Genomic DNA, 15,423 nt, shown 5'->3' with positions numbered 1-15,423 from the left:
AATTTGTTCAAATATGACACTGTGCTCATATTATTGTTCCTGTGATTTTTTTTCTTTAAATTTCATAAGCTAGTGATGGAATTATTGTTTCCATTGTAAAAGGATAAGGGAAACTGATTTCAAAAATTGATAATTTCATTATCATTATTACTTAGGCATGCAATTCATTCTTTTTCCAAACAGGCAATTAATGATTTTGAACCTTGCTTATTCACAGATTTAATCTTAGACATCACATAAATCATTCATGTGCTGGGGCATGGCAGCTTCTCTGCTCGGCTCTCAAATCAAACATTATGACTTGATGGTGGCAGAGATAAGGCCTTGGCTAATGAATATTTACCACTGAAATTGAGTTACTGTTACATATCAAAAGCTTGCCATTTCTTAGACAAGAATATAGAGTGCAAAACTAAGAAGTCTAAAAATTAAGATTCAGACTATGACCTAAAATATCATGGAAAATAACATAATTTTCCCATAGTTTAATAACAATATTATTTTGACAAGTTATTGACCTGCAATTTAAAAATCACAAAATGCTCTATTAGGTACAGATTTGGAGTTTCTATGATGTTGAAAAATACTTTTAAAGCAAAAACAAAACCCAGAGGAGTAAAATGTATGAAAGTCTAATATTAGGAAGCACTAACCAGTCTTAAAAATCCTGTCTTTCAGGAAAGGACGGTGACCATCAGAAGACAAACAGTGGGAGGATTTGGATTAAGCATAAAGGTAGCCCATCTTTCCAGTCTATCCTTACACAGGTCAAGTGTAAGGACTGAACTTTTGTGTATTTTAATGTTTGCCAGTTAATAATTAGAAAATATTAGCTATAGCAAGCTTCTTAAGATTTAGATTGGAGTGTCAATTAAGTAGGTTCTCATTGAACTTTGTCCACTCATTATCTTTTGATTTAGACATTTGAGAAAAAGTCTTGGGAATTTTACTTTAGCTGACATGGAATATAACGTATTAACTTTCTTATCTGGTTTCTTCTTGTACATTAAATATGATGCTACATATACATGTCTTCCTCTAACCCTCCAGAGTAGGGAATACTGAACTGCAGTGAATGGAGCAAGTATAAATTTCATACTAATAAAAGACCTGATAGCATACGAAGGATTAGTTGTATTCTGTTCTCTTTTCCTTCAACTGGAAATTTTATTAAAGAAATCACTGTATCTCATTTAATAATGCACCCCAATTTTTTATTATAAAGTTTTTAGGGTCTTTATTCCTGGATATTATTGACTATTAGAGCTGTACCACATCTGCAATTTAACATCATTTAAGCAAAAGAGAAATTATGAAAGGAATGAAGATTATGTAAATATTGAGGTCAATTCAACAACTTAAATGCCTCTACCAATACTACCTTCTGCATAGATAAATAAAATTTAAGTTTATATTGATTTTTGACTTAGATATTTACTTATGTGAGTTGAAAATCATTTATAATTCTCAGGTACACCTTTCATGAAATTTTAACATAGTTCAAGTTATATATGCCTGGAAAGTAGGACTCTGAACTTTGTGAATATAAGTTCTGGTCAATTTTGTGAAAATAACCAAGAGAAAAGATCAATTTGCAAAAGCATGATAGTGTCAGTGATGAGAACATTGCTATATAAAATGTTAGTTTTAAAGCCTATTTCATATTCCAGTCAAGACCAGGGAAGCATGCAGAACAAATTGCAGGATGTGGAAACTCTGCTGTGGGGATTCCATAATCAACAGATAAGAACTTTTTGGTTTTGATTTTTTTTCCTGCCAAGACGTTTATTTAGATTACTATGAAGAATTTATAGGTACCACTGAAGATACTAGAAATTCCATGAACAAAATCCAATAGTGGAAGCTGATTTCATTTGAGTTACACATTTTTCCTGATCTTGTCACTAACTTTATTTTAGCCGTGCACTCAGAAACTCTTTGCTATTTAGTTTTGAACCCAATAACACAATGCTCTTTATTTTGACTAAAATAACAAACTTTAACTTAGACAGTTTTTAGCATCAATAATTTTCCTAAATAAAACTTTTCAGTGTATATACTCATTAATTCAACCCAATCACATAATACAATAATTTTCTGAAGTAAATGTGTGAATTTATCATTAAAAATAGTAGCCACAAAAATAAAAACTGAACTATGAGCAGTGTCATATAACTAGGACACTTAACAAAAAAAGGAAATTATTTCAAACTTCTTATATACACATTAACAAAGAAAACAAACATTAATAATTTTATTTAGAATGGTATTCATTCATCCCAATGAGATTGCTTTTATGGCTTTTCATTTTGAATTTCTTGTTTGAGTTTCTCTTTTTTCTTTTTGTAAATATGTTTCATTATATTAATGCATATCAAAATATGATTTTTTTACTTTAAATAGCAAGACTATGATATAAATATCTTCTTTGTTATATGTGAATTGGATGAACTACTGTGCTTATTTATTAACACTATTTTCTTTAGATCTAAGAATTTAAAAATTTCATGTAACAAACTTTACAAAACATTCTAAATGGAAGCAGAATTTATGTTGAATCATTTATGGCTGTCAGGAGTAATTCTGAGCCAATAATGTAATTATGTATATACATTATTTTGTCTTTATTTTCTTCAGCTTAGGAATCACTGTTGGCTAGCTCACACTGGAGATTTTATAGTGAGAATTATTAATTAAAGTTTTAATGTCTCCACTACAGTTAGCCAAAGGAAGATAGTGTGGATAATTGAAAGGGCATTTACAAAAATAGTTCTGATTCCTACTGGTCTTCAAAAAAATTGCACTTAACTCAGAACACAGAGTACCTTGGTTTTTACCTTTCAAAAAGTTTTTTCAAACTGGGCATGATATCACATACCTATAATCCCAGTGACTCAAGAGGCCAAAGTAGGAGGATCACTAGTCAGCCTCCCCAGAAACTTAACAAGATCCTGAGCAACTCAGTGAGACCCTGTCTCTAAATAAAATATAAAATAGGGCTGGGTATGACTCAGTTGTAAAGTGTCCCTGGGTTTGATTCCTGGTACCAAAAAAGATAACAGAATGAATCAAACATCATTACCCTATGTAAATGTATGATTACACAAATGATATGCCTCACTTCATGTATAACCAGAGAAACAAGTTGTACCCCATTTGTTTACAATTAAAAAATAAATAAATAAAATAAAAAATAAAAAATAAAAAAACTTGACTGAGGAGTAACAAAATATTCTTTTTGGTCAAAAGCACTAAGGTTCTCTAACACACACTGTTAGAGCGGTCAGCTGGCCGTGCTCCGTGCTCCTGACAAATCTCAGCTCCTGGGACTTTCTTTGACAGTTTCCACTGTTCCTGACGATAATCCCTCATCTCTCCCGCATTGCAATCAGAGCTTAAAAAGTCAATAGGCAACTGTGCAAAGAAGATTCTCATGTGACAGTTTTTTTTTTCTCATATGCCTTTTTTTTTTTTTTTTTTTTTTTTTTAATAGACATGCCTCAGTGTCTTTAGGTTTTAGGTAACATGCCATTCCTGAAGCTTCTGTCCATAAATTCTTGATATCCCTGCCCATGGGACTATTCTCTCCTAAGTCTCCACTCCAGTCAGAATCCACTGTATGGGTGTAGTTGGAGATGATATAAATCAGCCTTTATCTCCACTTTGTATAAGACAATTTTGAAACTTCTCAAAAAAAAAAAAATGTGCAGGTGGTTTAATGTTGAGACCATTGTTTGTCGATTCAGTTTAATTACAGAACTTTGACATCTTTCCTTGAAGGCTAACGTCAGAATGAGACCCAGAACATATGGAGGATAGCTGTCTTCTCAAAACTTCCTGAAATCCCAAGGAATACAAAGAAAAATAAGTTCAGAAAAAATGAATCTGTATTGAATTTAAATCTTTAAAATCATTAATTTTTAAAATATGATTTTAAGTAAGTTTCGAATCATTTTCTTTTAAATTATTATATACTGCCCTTCTTCATATTATTTTTAACTTTGAGAAACTTTTTGTTTTACATTTTAAGAATTTCTTACAAAATATGAGACTTTTCTTTGAAAGTCATAAGTATTATTATTTATAAATTATAATTGTCAAATTATTTTAAAATACTTATTAAATAATGTTCAAAAGTGTTAGATACTCATTGAGGAACACAGCCATCCAGAAGCAGTTGGAGCATCAATTTCATTGAGGTTAATGTTGTAATCACTCATTTATCTTCATAGATAAATTTATTCCTTAGATACATAACATCTCAACATTTGGTAATAAATTTGTTTTACCATGAAAATGTAAAGACTGCTGGGTGTGCTGGTGCATGCCTGTGATCCCAGTGGCTCAAGAGGCTGAGGCAGGAGGATCACAAGTTCAATGCCAGCCTCAGCAACTTAGGAAGGCCCTAAGCAACTTAGTGAAGCCCTGTCTCAAAATAAAATAAATAGATATAAAGGGCTGGGGATGTGGCTCAGTGGTTAAGCACTACTTCTTCAATCCTTAGTATAAAAAAAGAAAAGGAAAGACCAAAATTATCTATGTATCCATGTCCATTGAAAATAAAGGCAAAACAACCACAAACAGTGACTTGAGCTCAAAGGAAGACTTGCACCCCTGATGCAGTTAGTGGAGGATATCTTGACCTAGGAGGTTCCACATGAGACTGGCCCTCCCTCCTGTCTTCCCAGTGCCTGGCGTAAAGTTCGTCCTCAGTTTCTAAATAAAGGAATTCTCTTGTCTGTGAGAGGTATGCCTACACCAGAATCATGTTCTTTTCTCTGCCTTCTTGTTCCTTATTATAGTTATTTTGTCATTGCTATTTAAGAAGTCTTATAAGTTTTTAGCTAGGTGCATTGGTGCATGCCTATAATCCCGGTCATTCAGGAAGTTTAGACAGGAGGATCACAATTTCCAGGCCAGTCTCACCAACTTTGCAAAACGTCTCAGCAACTTAGTGAGATTCCATCTCAAGATAAAAAAGTGCTGAAGAACTATAGCTCAGTGGTAAAGCACCCTTGAGTTCAATCCCGTACCAAAAAAATAAACAAACAAAATATCTATTAGAAAACTAAATGTAAGGAGATGAAGTTTGAAAGTATGTCTTACATATTAATACCTGGCCCATTACTATTTTTAAGTGACCTTTAAGTATCTTTAATGACCATCTTTTATCTGCAGGTCCCTACTCCAAAACCTCAATGTGGAGTTGTTTTCCTTCCCCTCCAAGTGCTTTTTGCACATTCTAACTTCTGCTCCCAGTTCTCCAGGAAGTTTTATTGATTTTTGCTATTTTTACTGTGGTGTTGCTTTTTGGAGACATTCTCATACCTGTTATAACCTAGGTTCACCTTTGACTATGAACTCCTGACCATTTTCATTATTCATTCTTCCTTGTTTAAAATCTCTCTCACAATTCAACAACCTGTGGGACTTTTTTCTCACCCCTTGTATGAGGTTTTGTTTTTATTTGCATCTCAGTAGAAGATCAAGCTTTTCTATTTACATATTTCCCAATTTCCACAAAATCCATACCTGAATTTCTGCAATAACTGGGCAAAAAACCCACTAAACTTGTCCTCCTAATTGCATATTTTTCTCTTTGTTCTCAGAATGAAAATACTTCCTTTGAACATATCAGATTAATCAAACTAACTAGGGTATCATCTACATTTTCCTACAAGCCTTCTGCATCCTGCTGGTCTTGCATATGGGCTCTGGACCTGACCAGTTTTCCATGACTGCAGCAGAATTCCTACTGGTATTGTCTGATTCTTCCCAGAGAGGTGGGCTTGTCTCCTATCTTTGTGGTCCTTCTGACTCTTCCTTTAGTGTTCATCTCTCTTGTCTGGACCATGGGAATTATAATTTCTATAAATAGCTCATCAGTCTTCACAGCTACATCCAAAGATACCCCCAAGATTTTTCATCATATACAGGATTCAATACCTGGCCTTTTTGCTCAGTCTTAGCAGAATTACAGTGAGGACAGTCATTGTAAACAAGTCATTCTCTTGCCCTTTTGAGAGCTATTTATTTCCCATTTTTTTTAAAATACAGCACCACTTATCTGCAAATTATACCTCTGGTTATTTCCAGGGAAAGAATAGTTTAAATATTACTAGGAAATATTTTATACAGTATTTTCCAACAAATATAACTTTTCCTAAGTAAACAATAAGTGATTTATATCCACTAAGTGTATGTGCTCAGAAATGATTTCTATTTGGAAACATTAATTCTGCAGCATCCAAAATATAATTAGTGGTGGTACATACCTTCCATTCCAGCAACACAGGAGGCTAAAGTATGAGGATCTCAAGTTCAAGGTCAGCCTCAACAGTTTAGCAAGGCCCTAAGCAACTTAGTGAGATCCAGTCTCAAATAAATAAATAAATAAATAAATAAATAAATAAATAAATAAATAAATAAGTAAATAAATAAATAAATAAATGGGCTGGGCATATGGTTGAATGGTAGAATGCCTCTGCGTTCAATCCCGGTACCAAAAATTATTACCATTAATCATTTTATTATTTATAAACAATTGCTGATATTTATGACCTATTCATTGAGTCAGATTCTGAGCTGAATATTTTATATTCTGCTTAATGTGACTTTTATTATTCAGCAAAGTATATTTCTATTATTATCCCTTCTAGAGACAATGAGATTGAAAATTAAGAGGTTCAGTAATTTATCCATCCTTATAAGTAGCAAACCTGGGATTCAGTCTCTTAACAAAGTCCTTACTCTTAAAAAGTATGCCCTATATTTGTAAAACCTGGACTAAATTATCCCTAAACTCTACACTTGGGGACACAAGTCATGTTTCCTCTATGTTTTTCACATTATGGATTTTTAAAAACTGAATTAAATGGATAAAAGTAACCAAGATTAAGCAAGTAATTTCCTATATTGACAGTTAGCCATTAATAGCATCAAATTTAACAAATGAAAATGTACCTTCATGCTAGATATAATAAATTTATGGTTTTTAACTCATAAGTGATTTCTGAGCAAATCTATAAATAACAATTGTTGATATAAGTAGACATACATATTCCGTCCCCCAGTTCTCTTACTTGAGTAAGAGATCACTAGTTTCTATGATAGACAAAGTGAATATGTATCTTTGCAACATAAAAATAGGGAAATAACATTCACATAACCAATTTTAATACAGGATGAAGGACTAGTCCCAAAAGTCAGTTAAAACCATAGGAACACTTCACTTGAAAAACCATATTTTTTTATTAAACAGCCTTACTCAGATAAAATTAACATACCATAAATTTACTGATTTAAAGTATGCAATTCAATCATTCTTAGTGTACTTGTGGATATAAGCAACCATCAGTACATTCAATTTCAAAACATTTCATCACCTTAAGAAGAAACCCCATATCATTTAGCTATGAATCCTTGAGTCCCCCACACCCCACCTCAGCCCTGAGCAACCACTAATCCATTTTATGTCGCCACGGATTTTCCTATTTTGGATTTTCATATGAAGGAAAACATACTACACGTTGGAAAGGTCATTAATTTTTACCAAAACAAATTTATTTGGCAGACAATGGTGGCATCCGAATGGATAAATGGTACTGCCCATATTCTTTCAGAGGATATTTTTAGATGCCTTTCCCATACCTATTCACTTCATCTCTTAACTCTAATTATCCTATTGCTGTACACTTACAAGAATTCTCTTTATTCTTAATGGAAGAATAGTGGTGGGTCTACACATCCTTTTTTTACCAGAGCCCAGAATATGTTTGCTTGCTTGTTTAACTTATAGATCAGAATAATGAAAATATTGACCTGAAAAGACTTATTTGACAAGATTCTCAATCCTCTAAACATATTCAAAGTTTGATTTGGTGGTATTTCACAGTTCTGTTGGCAAAATCATATCGTAGAGTCCTTCAAATGTTTTAGACAAAATCTGTATAGTGTTCATATAGAGACAACTGTAGCATCAGTTATGCTTTGTAAAAATAACATTACAAAATTGAAATATGCATTTTTTGTTATCTGGGTTGCAGTTTGGAACATTACATCACTTTCCCCAGTCTTGGATCCTACTACACTTGGGAATAATAGTACTTAGGTTATTCAGACTTTCTCTAAACCATGTTATAAGCCCTGGGCCAGGAATGTCTTGGGAAAAAGAGGGTAAAGGGAGCCCTGTCTTCATCTTGGGTCATTTACTTTCCAGTGGGAAAGGAGACTGATCAAATTATTATGTAAATAAATGAAAATCACAGTCATGATTCAATGCTACCTAAGTGAATTTATTTTAGGCAAAGAAACACTGGAGGAGGGAACATTTTTAGCCTAATTTTAAATATGGTCAGGACTTTACCAGGTTAAATAAGGAAGAAAAAAACATGCCAAGCAGAGAGGACAGTAAATATTGGCATCTTTTAGTGTTCAGAATGATAGAGGTGTAGATTTGTGCTGTAGGAAGGCTGAGGCCACACAACAAAGGGCCGTTAAGCCTTTTGATTTTTATTCTAAGTGCAATGGGAAGCTTATTACCTATTTTAAAGAGTGCAAGCCACATTATTTGACTCTTACCTGGAAAACCTTAAATTTCCCCATTTAGCTCCTGAACTAAATCTAATTAACTTTAATAGAGCTGGGCTGCCCTTCACATTTCATCCAATGAATGAAGGCACAGTCATTTAAAGTTTGAATTCTATCTTCTGAGTTTTGTTTTAAAATTTGCTATCTAATCAATAGTCATTTTCTGAGATTAGTTTAAGAATTCTTTCAGAGCTCCAAATGCCTGATTTAAAAGCACAAAACAAAACAAAACAAAAGAACAAAACCATGCTTGGACTCAAGCCACTCTAATTTCAGGAGAAAGTTTGCATAGAATAGAGAAATGCTGACAAAATAGGGATTAGTTACATCTTGTCATCAAAAGATAGCTATAAACCTGAATGTTGAGGGACAGTTGGTATTGAGTAAACCTCAGAAATCACTATCCCTGCTGCCTGGTCCCTAGAAGGACCTCAAGAATCAGCATCCTTCTGTCCTTCCATTGTAACTTCTTTAAAAAAAAAATCTAACCATTAAGAAAATTCTTGATTTGATAGTGAATTGAGAGAAAAGTGCAAAATGTAAAAACAGATTAAGGGAAGAGGCCATACAGACAAAACTGGCATTAACAATGTTGTTTCTGTCCCCAAATATATTTAACCTATTTAATCAGCCATTGGTTGATTATTTTATCTTATCCTACTATCTAAAACTTAAGTAAGTTGGTGATTAATTTGAATTAATCAGATTTTTCTTCTAAGAACTTGCAGAGCATCTTACGTGTTCTTTTCAATTTCCAAGTATCTCTAGAAATTACCAGTAACTATAGACTAGGACTGGGAAAGCATTTTTTCCTCTTTCTCTCTCTCTCTCTCTCTTTCTCTCTCATTTTAATTGGTTCTTCTTAGTTATACATGACAGTAGTAGAATCCATTCTGATAAAATTATGTAAGTATAGAATAAGATATATATTCTATTTATCTTGTTCTAATTAGGACCCATTCTTGTGAGTTAGAAAATATTTATTTCCAGGATTTTTTAATAGACATTATTTTATGCATTGGGATTGTATCAATGCACAAAACAAAGTACCAAAAAACTTTAATGCCTTTGTGCAGCTAACTTCTTGTTAGAGGTAGGGGAAGGAGAAAGAAGATAAGTAATAAATGTAGGAAATGGATTAAAATTATAGCAAGTTAGAAGTTGATACATATAATGGGAAAAAATAAAATGAGTACAGAGGATTCGAAATGCAGCTCTGACTAATAAATATTAAAGGTCTTAAAATGGATTATTCTAATCTCATTTTAATGCATGTGATTTCACTAATAAATCTTAATAAGTCTGCCTTTAAGCCGGAGCTACCCTTTAGTTCGTGTTTACTGTATACTTAAAAAAAATTTCATTTCTATCATACTGTCAGCCACAAATCATTCTCACTCTGGGCCGATGAGAGACAGGTCCATTTTAGGATCATCTGAGATAGGATTAGAGCTTATAAAGCCATACTGACCAAAAGGTAGGACTAGAATTAGAAACCATTATAACCTATGCTAGTGACTTTCTTCACAGTGAGGTTAGGGTGAATTCATATTGGGTTGGTGGGAAATAGTAAGAGAGAGAGAAAAAAAATTAGTGTTGAGCAGGGAGCTCTAATTTCAAACTGAGCATGACAATTTATATCATCTCATGTTTGTTTTTAATAGTTCAGCAGTGGAAAGGATTTTACTTGTCAAGAAAAAGTTGAACACTACTGCTTTTTCCAAAAATAATTGTCTTCTATTTAAGTATACTCAGTGTTAAAAATGAACTTTCATGGGGAAAAAACATGTCCTAAAATAATTTTTTTGTCCCTGAAAAGAAATGCTCAGGAGGGTTACATATTCTAAAAATAGAACAACCCTAATGGAATTTAGATTGTTTTTTCAACTGCCTTTTGTTAAAGTGATAGGTTTACTTTCTATACAACATTTTATTCTGTATACTTTTATATTTATTTGATATTTCAGGTGTTTCTTTCAACCTTATCACAATGATGAAACAGGATATTTATGCAGTTATTTTAAGCATTTATTTTCTTTTTCTTTATATGAATTTAATTATCTTTTTCCTATCTCATTTGATCAGACAACAAAACACTACTGCAGAATTCTTGGCAGTATATTTTATTGTGTAATTTGTTTAATATGTGTTTTCACACAAACAGGAATCTAATACAAATTAAGAAAATGCAGATAAGTCTGTTTCCATTGTGCATATGCACATCCTGACTTTGGTTATACATTTATGCAAGTAAGGTCTCTCTGGTCACTTCATACTCAAGAAGGTTTCTGCACTACTAAGAATGCTTGGTTACCAGCATAGAATAACTTAGCCAGAGAATGAAAATATGTAATCATCCAATTTTTGGAATCATAAATGATAATTCCTATAATGGATAGTATTCCTACAAAAGACATCAAAGTCCATGTGCATTTAATGATATTATTAGTCTTGTTTGAGAAATAAAAATACTTCCCAAGTTAATTGCTATGAATTATTGGATATATGAGCATAATTCCAAACTACTAAAGTTACATGGAAATGCTACCTACTTCTGCCTGGTGTCCACAGAACATGCTCATCAAAGCCTGTAGTTTCTTGACTGAAAGCTAGCTAGATTTCTTTTTCTGTTTCTTTCTTTTTTTCTTTTGACATTAAAAAATACAGTATATGATTTTCTATTTCTAGGGAGGAGCAGAGCATAACATTCCAGTTGTCATTTCAAAAATCTCCAAGGAGCAAAGAGGTAAGTTTTCATAATTTTCTAGCAGCCATTTCTTTGTAACTGCTGTTGAGAGTGATTCAACAATTGGTATATGACTGGTGAGATCTACAATACCAATGATCAGGCAGTAAGTAGTGGATTTGGGGGATACCTTCACAGAATGGGAACAAGGATGAGCATTAATAAATCACATAGTCATGTTTGTATTAGGTATAGTTTTTCAATCATCTCATTAAACCACAAATAAAACGAATGATAAGTCATATGTAACAAAGTCAATTCCAGATAATTTCTTTTAGTTTCTCTGAAACTGCATCTAGGAAAAACAAGAAGATATAAAGCAAATGTGGTATTGACTGAAACTAGTTAAACAATGTAGTGTTTATGAATAAACTTGGAGCTATTTCCATTTTTTTCTCAAACATTTTTCACAGAGACATCATGAGTATAAGTGCATGAAAAAATTAGGCCACCCTTCCAGATGAGTCATTGGTATTTTGCAACTGTAAGATCTGAAATGATGGAACTATATAGAAATATCTCTGCTTGTGTTTCAGTAATTAAAATGAGTTGAATCATATTATTATTTTCAATTTCCATTTTTGTGGATCTTTTAAGATGATAGTAACATAAAGCATATAGTTTTTGTTTCATTAATCTACATTAATGGTAATAAAACAACTTATTTTTCAGATGAAAATAGTCAGTATATAATCAATTTTTTTTTTCATTCATAGCGGAACTTTCAGGACTACTCTTTATTGGGGATGCGATTCTACAGGTATATATTTTATCATTATTACTTTATGTGCAACCAAAAAATTAAGCCAGTTTACAATATGCTATGTGAAGCTATGCTTTCTTTTCATTGCAGATAAATGGAATTAACGTAAGAAAATGCAGACATGAAGAAGTGGTAAGTTTACATTTTCCTGATGTCATATTTTTTCTGCATGTGCAAATGAGAATTTAGTGCAGTGGTAAAAACTCTCATTTCATTTATTAGGAAGATATAAAATTCATCCAGTGTGCTATCAAACTTTCAAGTGCTCTTCTACTTAATATGTTTTCTTCCTGGAAATGAATCACTGAGTACTATCCAGGGTGAAATGTATTTCAAAAAAATATTTTAGGATGGTCATTTGCTATGTTTCCCCTGTTTTTCCATGAATCTTTTCCAGTAGCTGTCCATCCAGTTTATCTATAGATGAAATATATTTCTCAATCCTTGCAAATATTTAAAAGTTTATAAACAATGAATTTATTTCTGTAAAATTTTGTACAGTGTAGTAAGTAGGGACACATTGAAGAGCATATAAAGACTGTGTGTGTGTGTGTGTGTGTGTGTGTGTGTGTGTACCCATTGGCATTCTAGTGCAAGGAGTGGAGAAGAGAGAGATTTAATCTCAAGGTGGACCGGTTTAGCATTGAGTTGACATTCATTTTTACTGTGGCATTTTCTTGAATGTTTCTGATTATGCAATTCTGAGGTCCTAGATTTAGATATTCTAATTTAGCAAGTTTGGATGGGTCCAGGAAATTGGATTTGGGTCCATTGTAGGTGACTTTTAAACTTACTTTGACAGAGAGGTTGAAGAACTTCTGTTGGGTCTAGTGAAATGACTTTAAAAAAATGATACTGAAAGGAAAAGAAAGGACCATCAGGCATTTGGAGAATGTATGTCATGGTTAATTAGTATTCATAGATCCTTCACTGAATTGGGGTTTCAGCTCATCTGGGAAGGTGTAGAGGAGAAATTATAATTAAAAGTTTATACTACAGGATCAAACAAAATAAAAAAACACTATATTCCTTTTTCTTCTCACAGCTCTAGTGTGTTTGGGTTTTGGATACATTGCTCCTCTGTTAAAAGTTATTTGGAGGAAACCATTCTCCCATATTAACATATATCAAATGTCAGAGTGGCAGACTCAAGTGCCTGAGAAAACCATAGTTTCACAAGTAGTGATATTATGAAGGCTTCTTGATTATGAGCACATGGCATAAGTAACTGAATTTTTGTTACTATTCACCACCTGACTTCGTCTTCTCAAAAGCTTATTTGGGCCATCTGATTGCCGCTGTGTGCTGAAAATAATGTAAAACATGTATTTCAAGCCCCAAATTTTCTACAAATATGCACAGAGGAAAGAAGCATTGTAGAAGAAATTTTTGAACAAATGAGAGAACAGCATAGCTCAGAGCTCTCTGTTCTGAAGCATCCCAGGTAATTTTTAAATATAGCCATTGAAGCAAAGATACTTCCAACTTTAGTTTTTAATTTTAAGTACAAAATGATTTTAAACTCATTTTCGAAGAAATAAACACAAAGTGCATTCCCTTTGAAAACCACATACTGTTAGTTGGAATCAAGCTTGCAATTTGCTCTTCAGAGGCAGGCAGTGTGCTTAAACAAACTGTGATAGAACTTTGATTAAATAGATTAGTGTGGAATGAGAGATTAGAATGCATTAGGTGCCACTTCAGATGATGTTCATTTCGATTCAAAGAAAGAAAATACAAGATTGTATTGCAAATTTTATATAGTTCTTTATAATAAATTAATTTTTTAGAACCTTAACCCTTCAAGCTCTGGGATATAGGTACTAATGTTCTTACTTGTTTCTAATCTTTGACTTTCCAAGAGCAAATGAATAGATGCCTTTGTCTTCACTGCTTATTACCTAAGTGAATGAACCTATATCTCAGTGGGATCAATGTATTAATTAAATGTTTAAAGATTAACTGATATGGGCTTTAAAAAGCACAGAAGCTCAACAGAGGTAAGTAGTTTTGAAACAGCATGCTGTTGTACCATATTCCTTATAGAGTTTCAAATTCCAAAACAAATTGGGCAGATATGACATGTTGATTTTCTTTCACTCATTTACTCTATTTATTGACACTGTTAGAAATTCTACATTCAGCCCGGATTAGTTTCGCTTTTAAGAAGACTTCAATAGTTTCGCTTTCACTTCTAGATAGAAGTTATAAACTCTGATCTATATGGAAGGGGGATCCCACATTGTTCACTAGGATCACATGGCAGATTTCTTTTTTTGTGGAGAGGGGTACCAGGGATTGAACTCAGAGGCACTCAACCACTGAGCCACATCCCCAGCCCTATTTTGTATTTTTATTGAGAGACAGGGTCTCACTGAGTTGCTTAGTGCCTCACTATTGCTGAGGCTGGTTTTGAACTCGTGATCCTCCTGCCTCAGCCTCCTGAGCCACTGGGATTACAGGCATGTGCCATCATGCCAGTCACATGGTACATTTCTTGATGGGCACTGCTGTTTCAGTGTCTCTGTACCACCTGTTTTAGTCAGCTTTTGCACTACTGTGACTAAAGGACCTAACCATCACAATTGTAAAGGAGGATGAGTTTATTTGAGAGATCATGGTTTCAGAGGTCTCAGTCCATAGACAGCAGGATCCATTTCTTCTTGAGGTGAGGCACAACAACCTGGCAGAAGAGTGTGGCTAAGGAAATAGCTTAAGATGGTGGTCAGGAAACAGAGAGGTCTCCACTCACCAGATGCAAATACATACACCAAAGCCACACCCCCAATGTCCCACATCTTCCAGGCACACCCAAATTCCTTCACTTATCCATCATGGAATTAATTCACTGATAACCCAATCTTTTCTTCTCTGAACCTTCTTGCATTAACTCACATGTGAGCTTTTGGTGGACACCTCATGTCCAAACCATAATATCACCCATACTGATCCATGGGAGGTCTCTACAGCCACAGAGCTACTGAAGCTGCTGCTCAACATCCCGAACACTATCCACCAATTTTAGGCAGGAACTAAAGTAGGCATCCAGGAGAGAGTGTACAGTCCTTTGGAAAATGAGGGTCCAGCTTTCACCAAATAGGGCATTTCTTTTCTTTTTTCTTTCTTTTTTAAGTTTGATGTGAACATGTTATGTAGTCCATGAATGAGTTACATCTAAGACATGAAAAGTCCCTACTCTACCAATGTTTTTTTAAGGAGAAATGGATCTACTTCCCCTCGTTGTTTAAAATTGATACCACTTTCCTTACCCCCATACCCTGAACATATTAAACTGATTGCAATCTATATCAAGCACTGCATATTC

At 33.5% G+C, this 15,423-nt stretch overlaps 1 protein-coding gene across 1 annotated transcript in view; it reads left to right on the top strand.

The window, feature by feature from the left end:
• The window catches only part of Sntg1 (syntrophin gamma 1), an 863,431-nt gene that overhangs the window by 551,026 nt on the left and 296,982 nt on the right, over nt 1-15,423 (top strand). The window contains 4 exon segments of the mRNA XM_047561867.1: nt 679-735; nt 11,278-11,335; nt 12,052-12,095; nt 12,189-12,230. Of these exon segments, the coding sequence (XP_047417823.1) occupies nt 679-735; nt 11,278-11,335; nt 12,052-12,095; nt 12,189-12,230 (201 nt within the window).

Source organism: Sciurus carolinensis, chromosome 1 (assembly GCF_902686445.1).
Source record: "Sciurus carolinensis chromosome 1, mSciCar1.2, whole genome shotgun sequence".
Classification (NCBI taxonomy): domain Eukaryota; kingdom Metazoa; phylum Chordata; class Mammalia; order Rodentia; family Sciuridae; genus Sciurus; species Sciurus carolinensis.
Note: the sequence above shows the minus strand (reverse complement) of the source record. Positions and strands in the feature narration are given on the sequence as shown.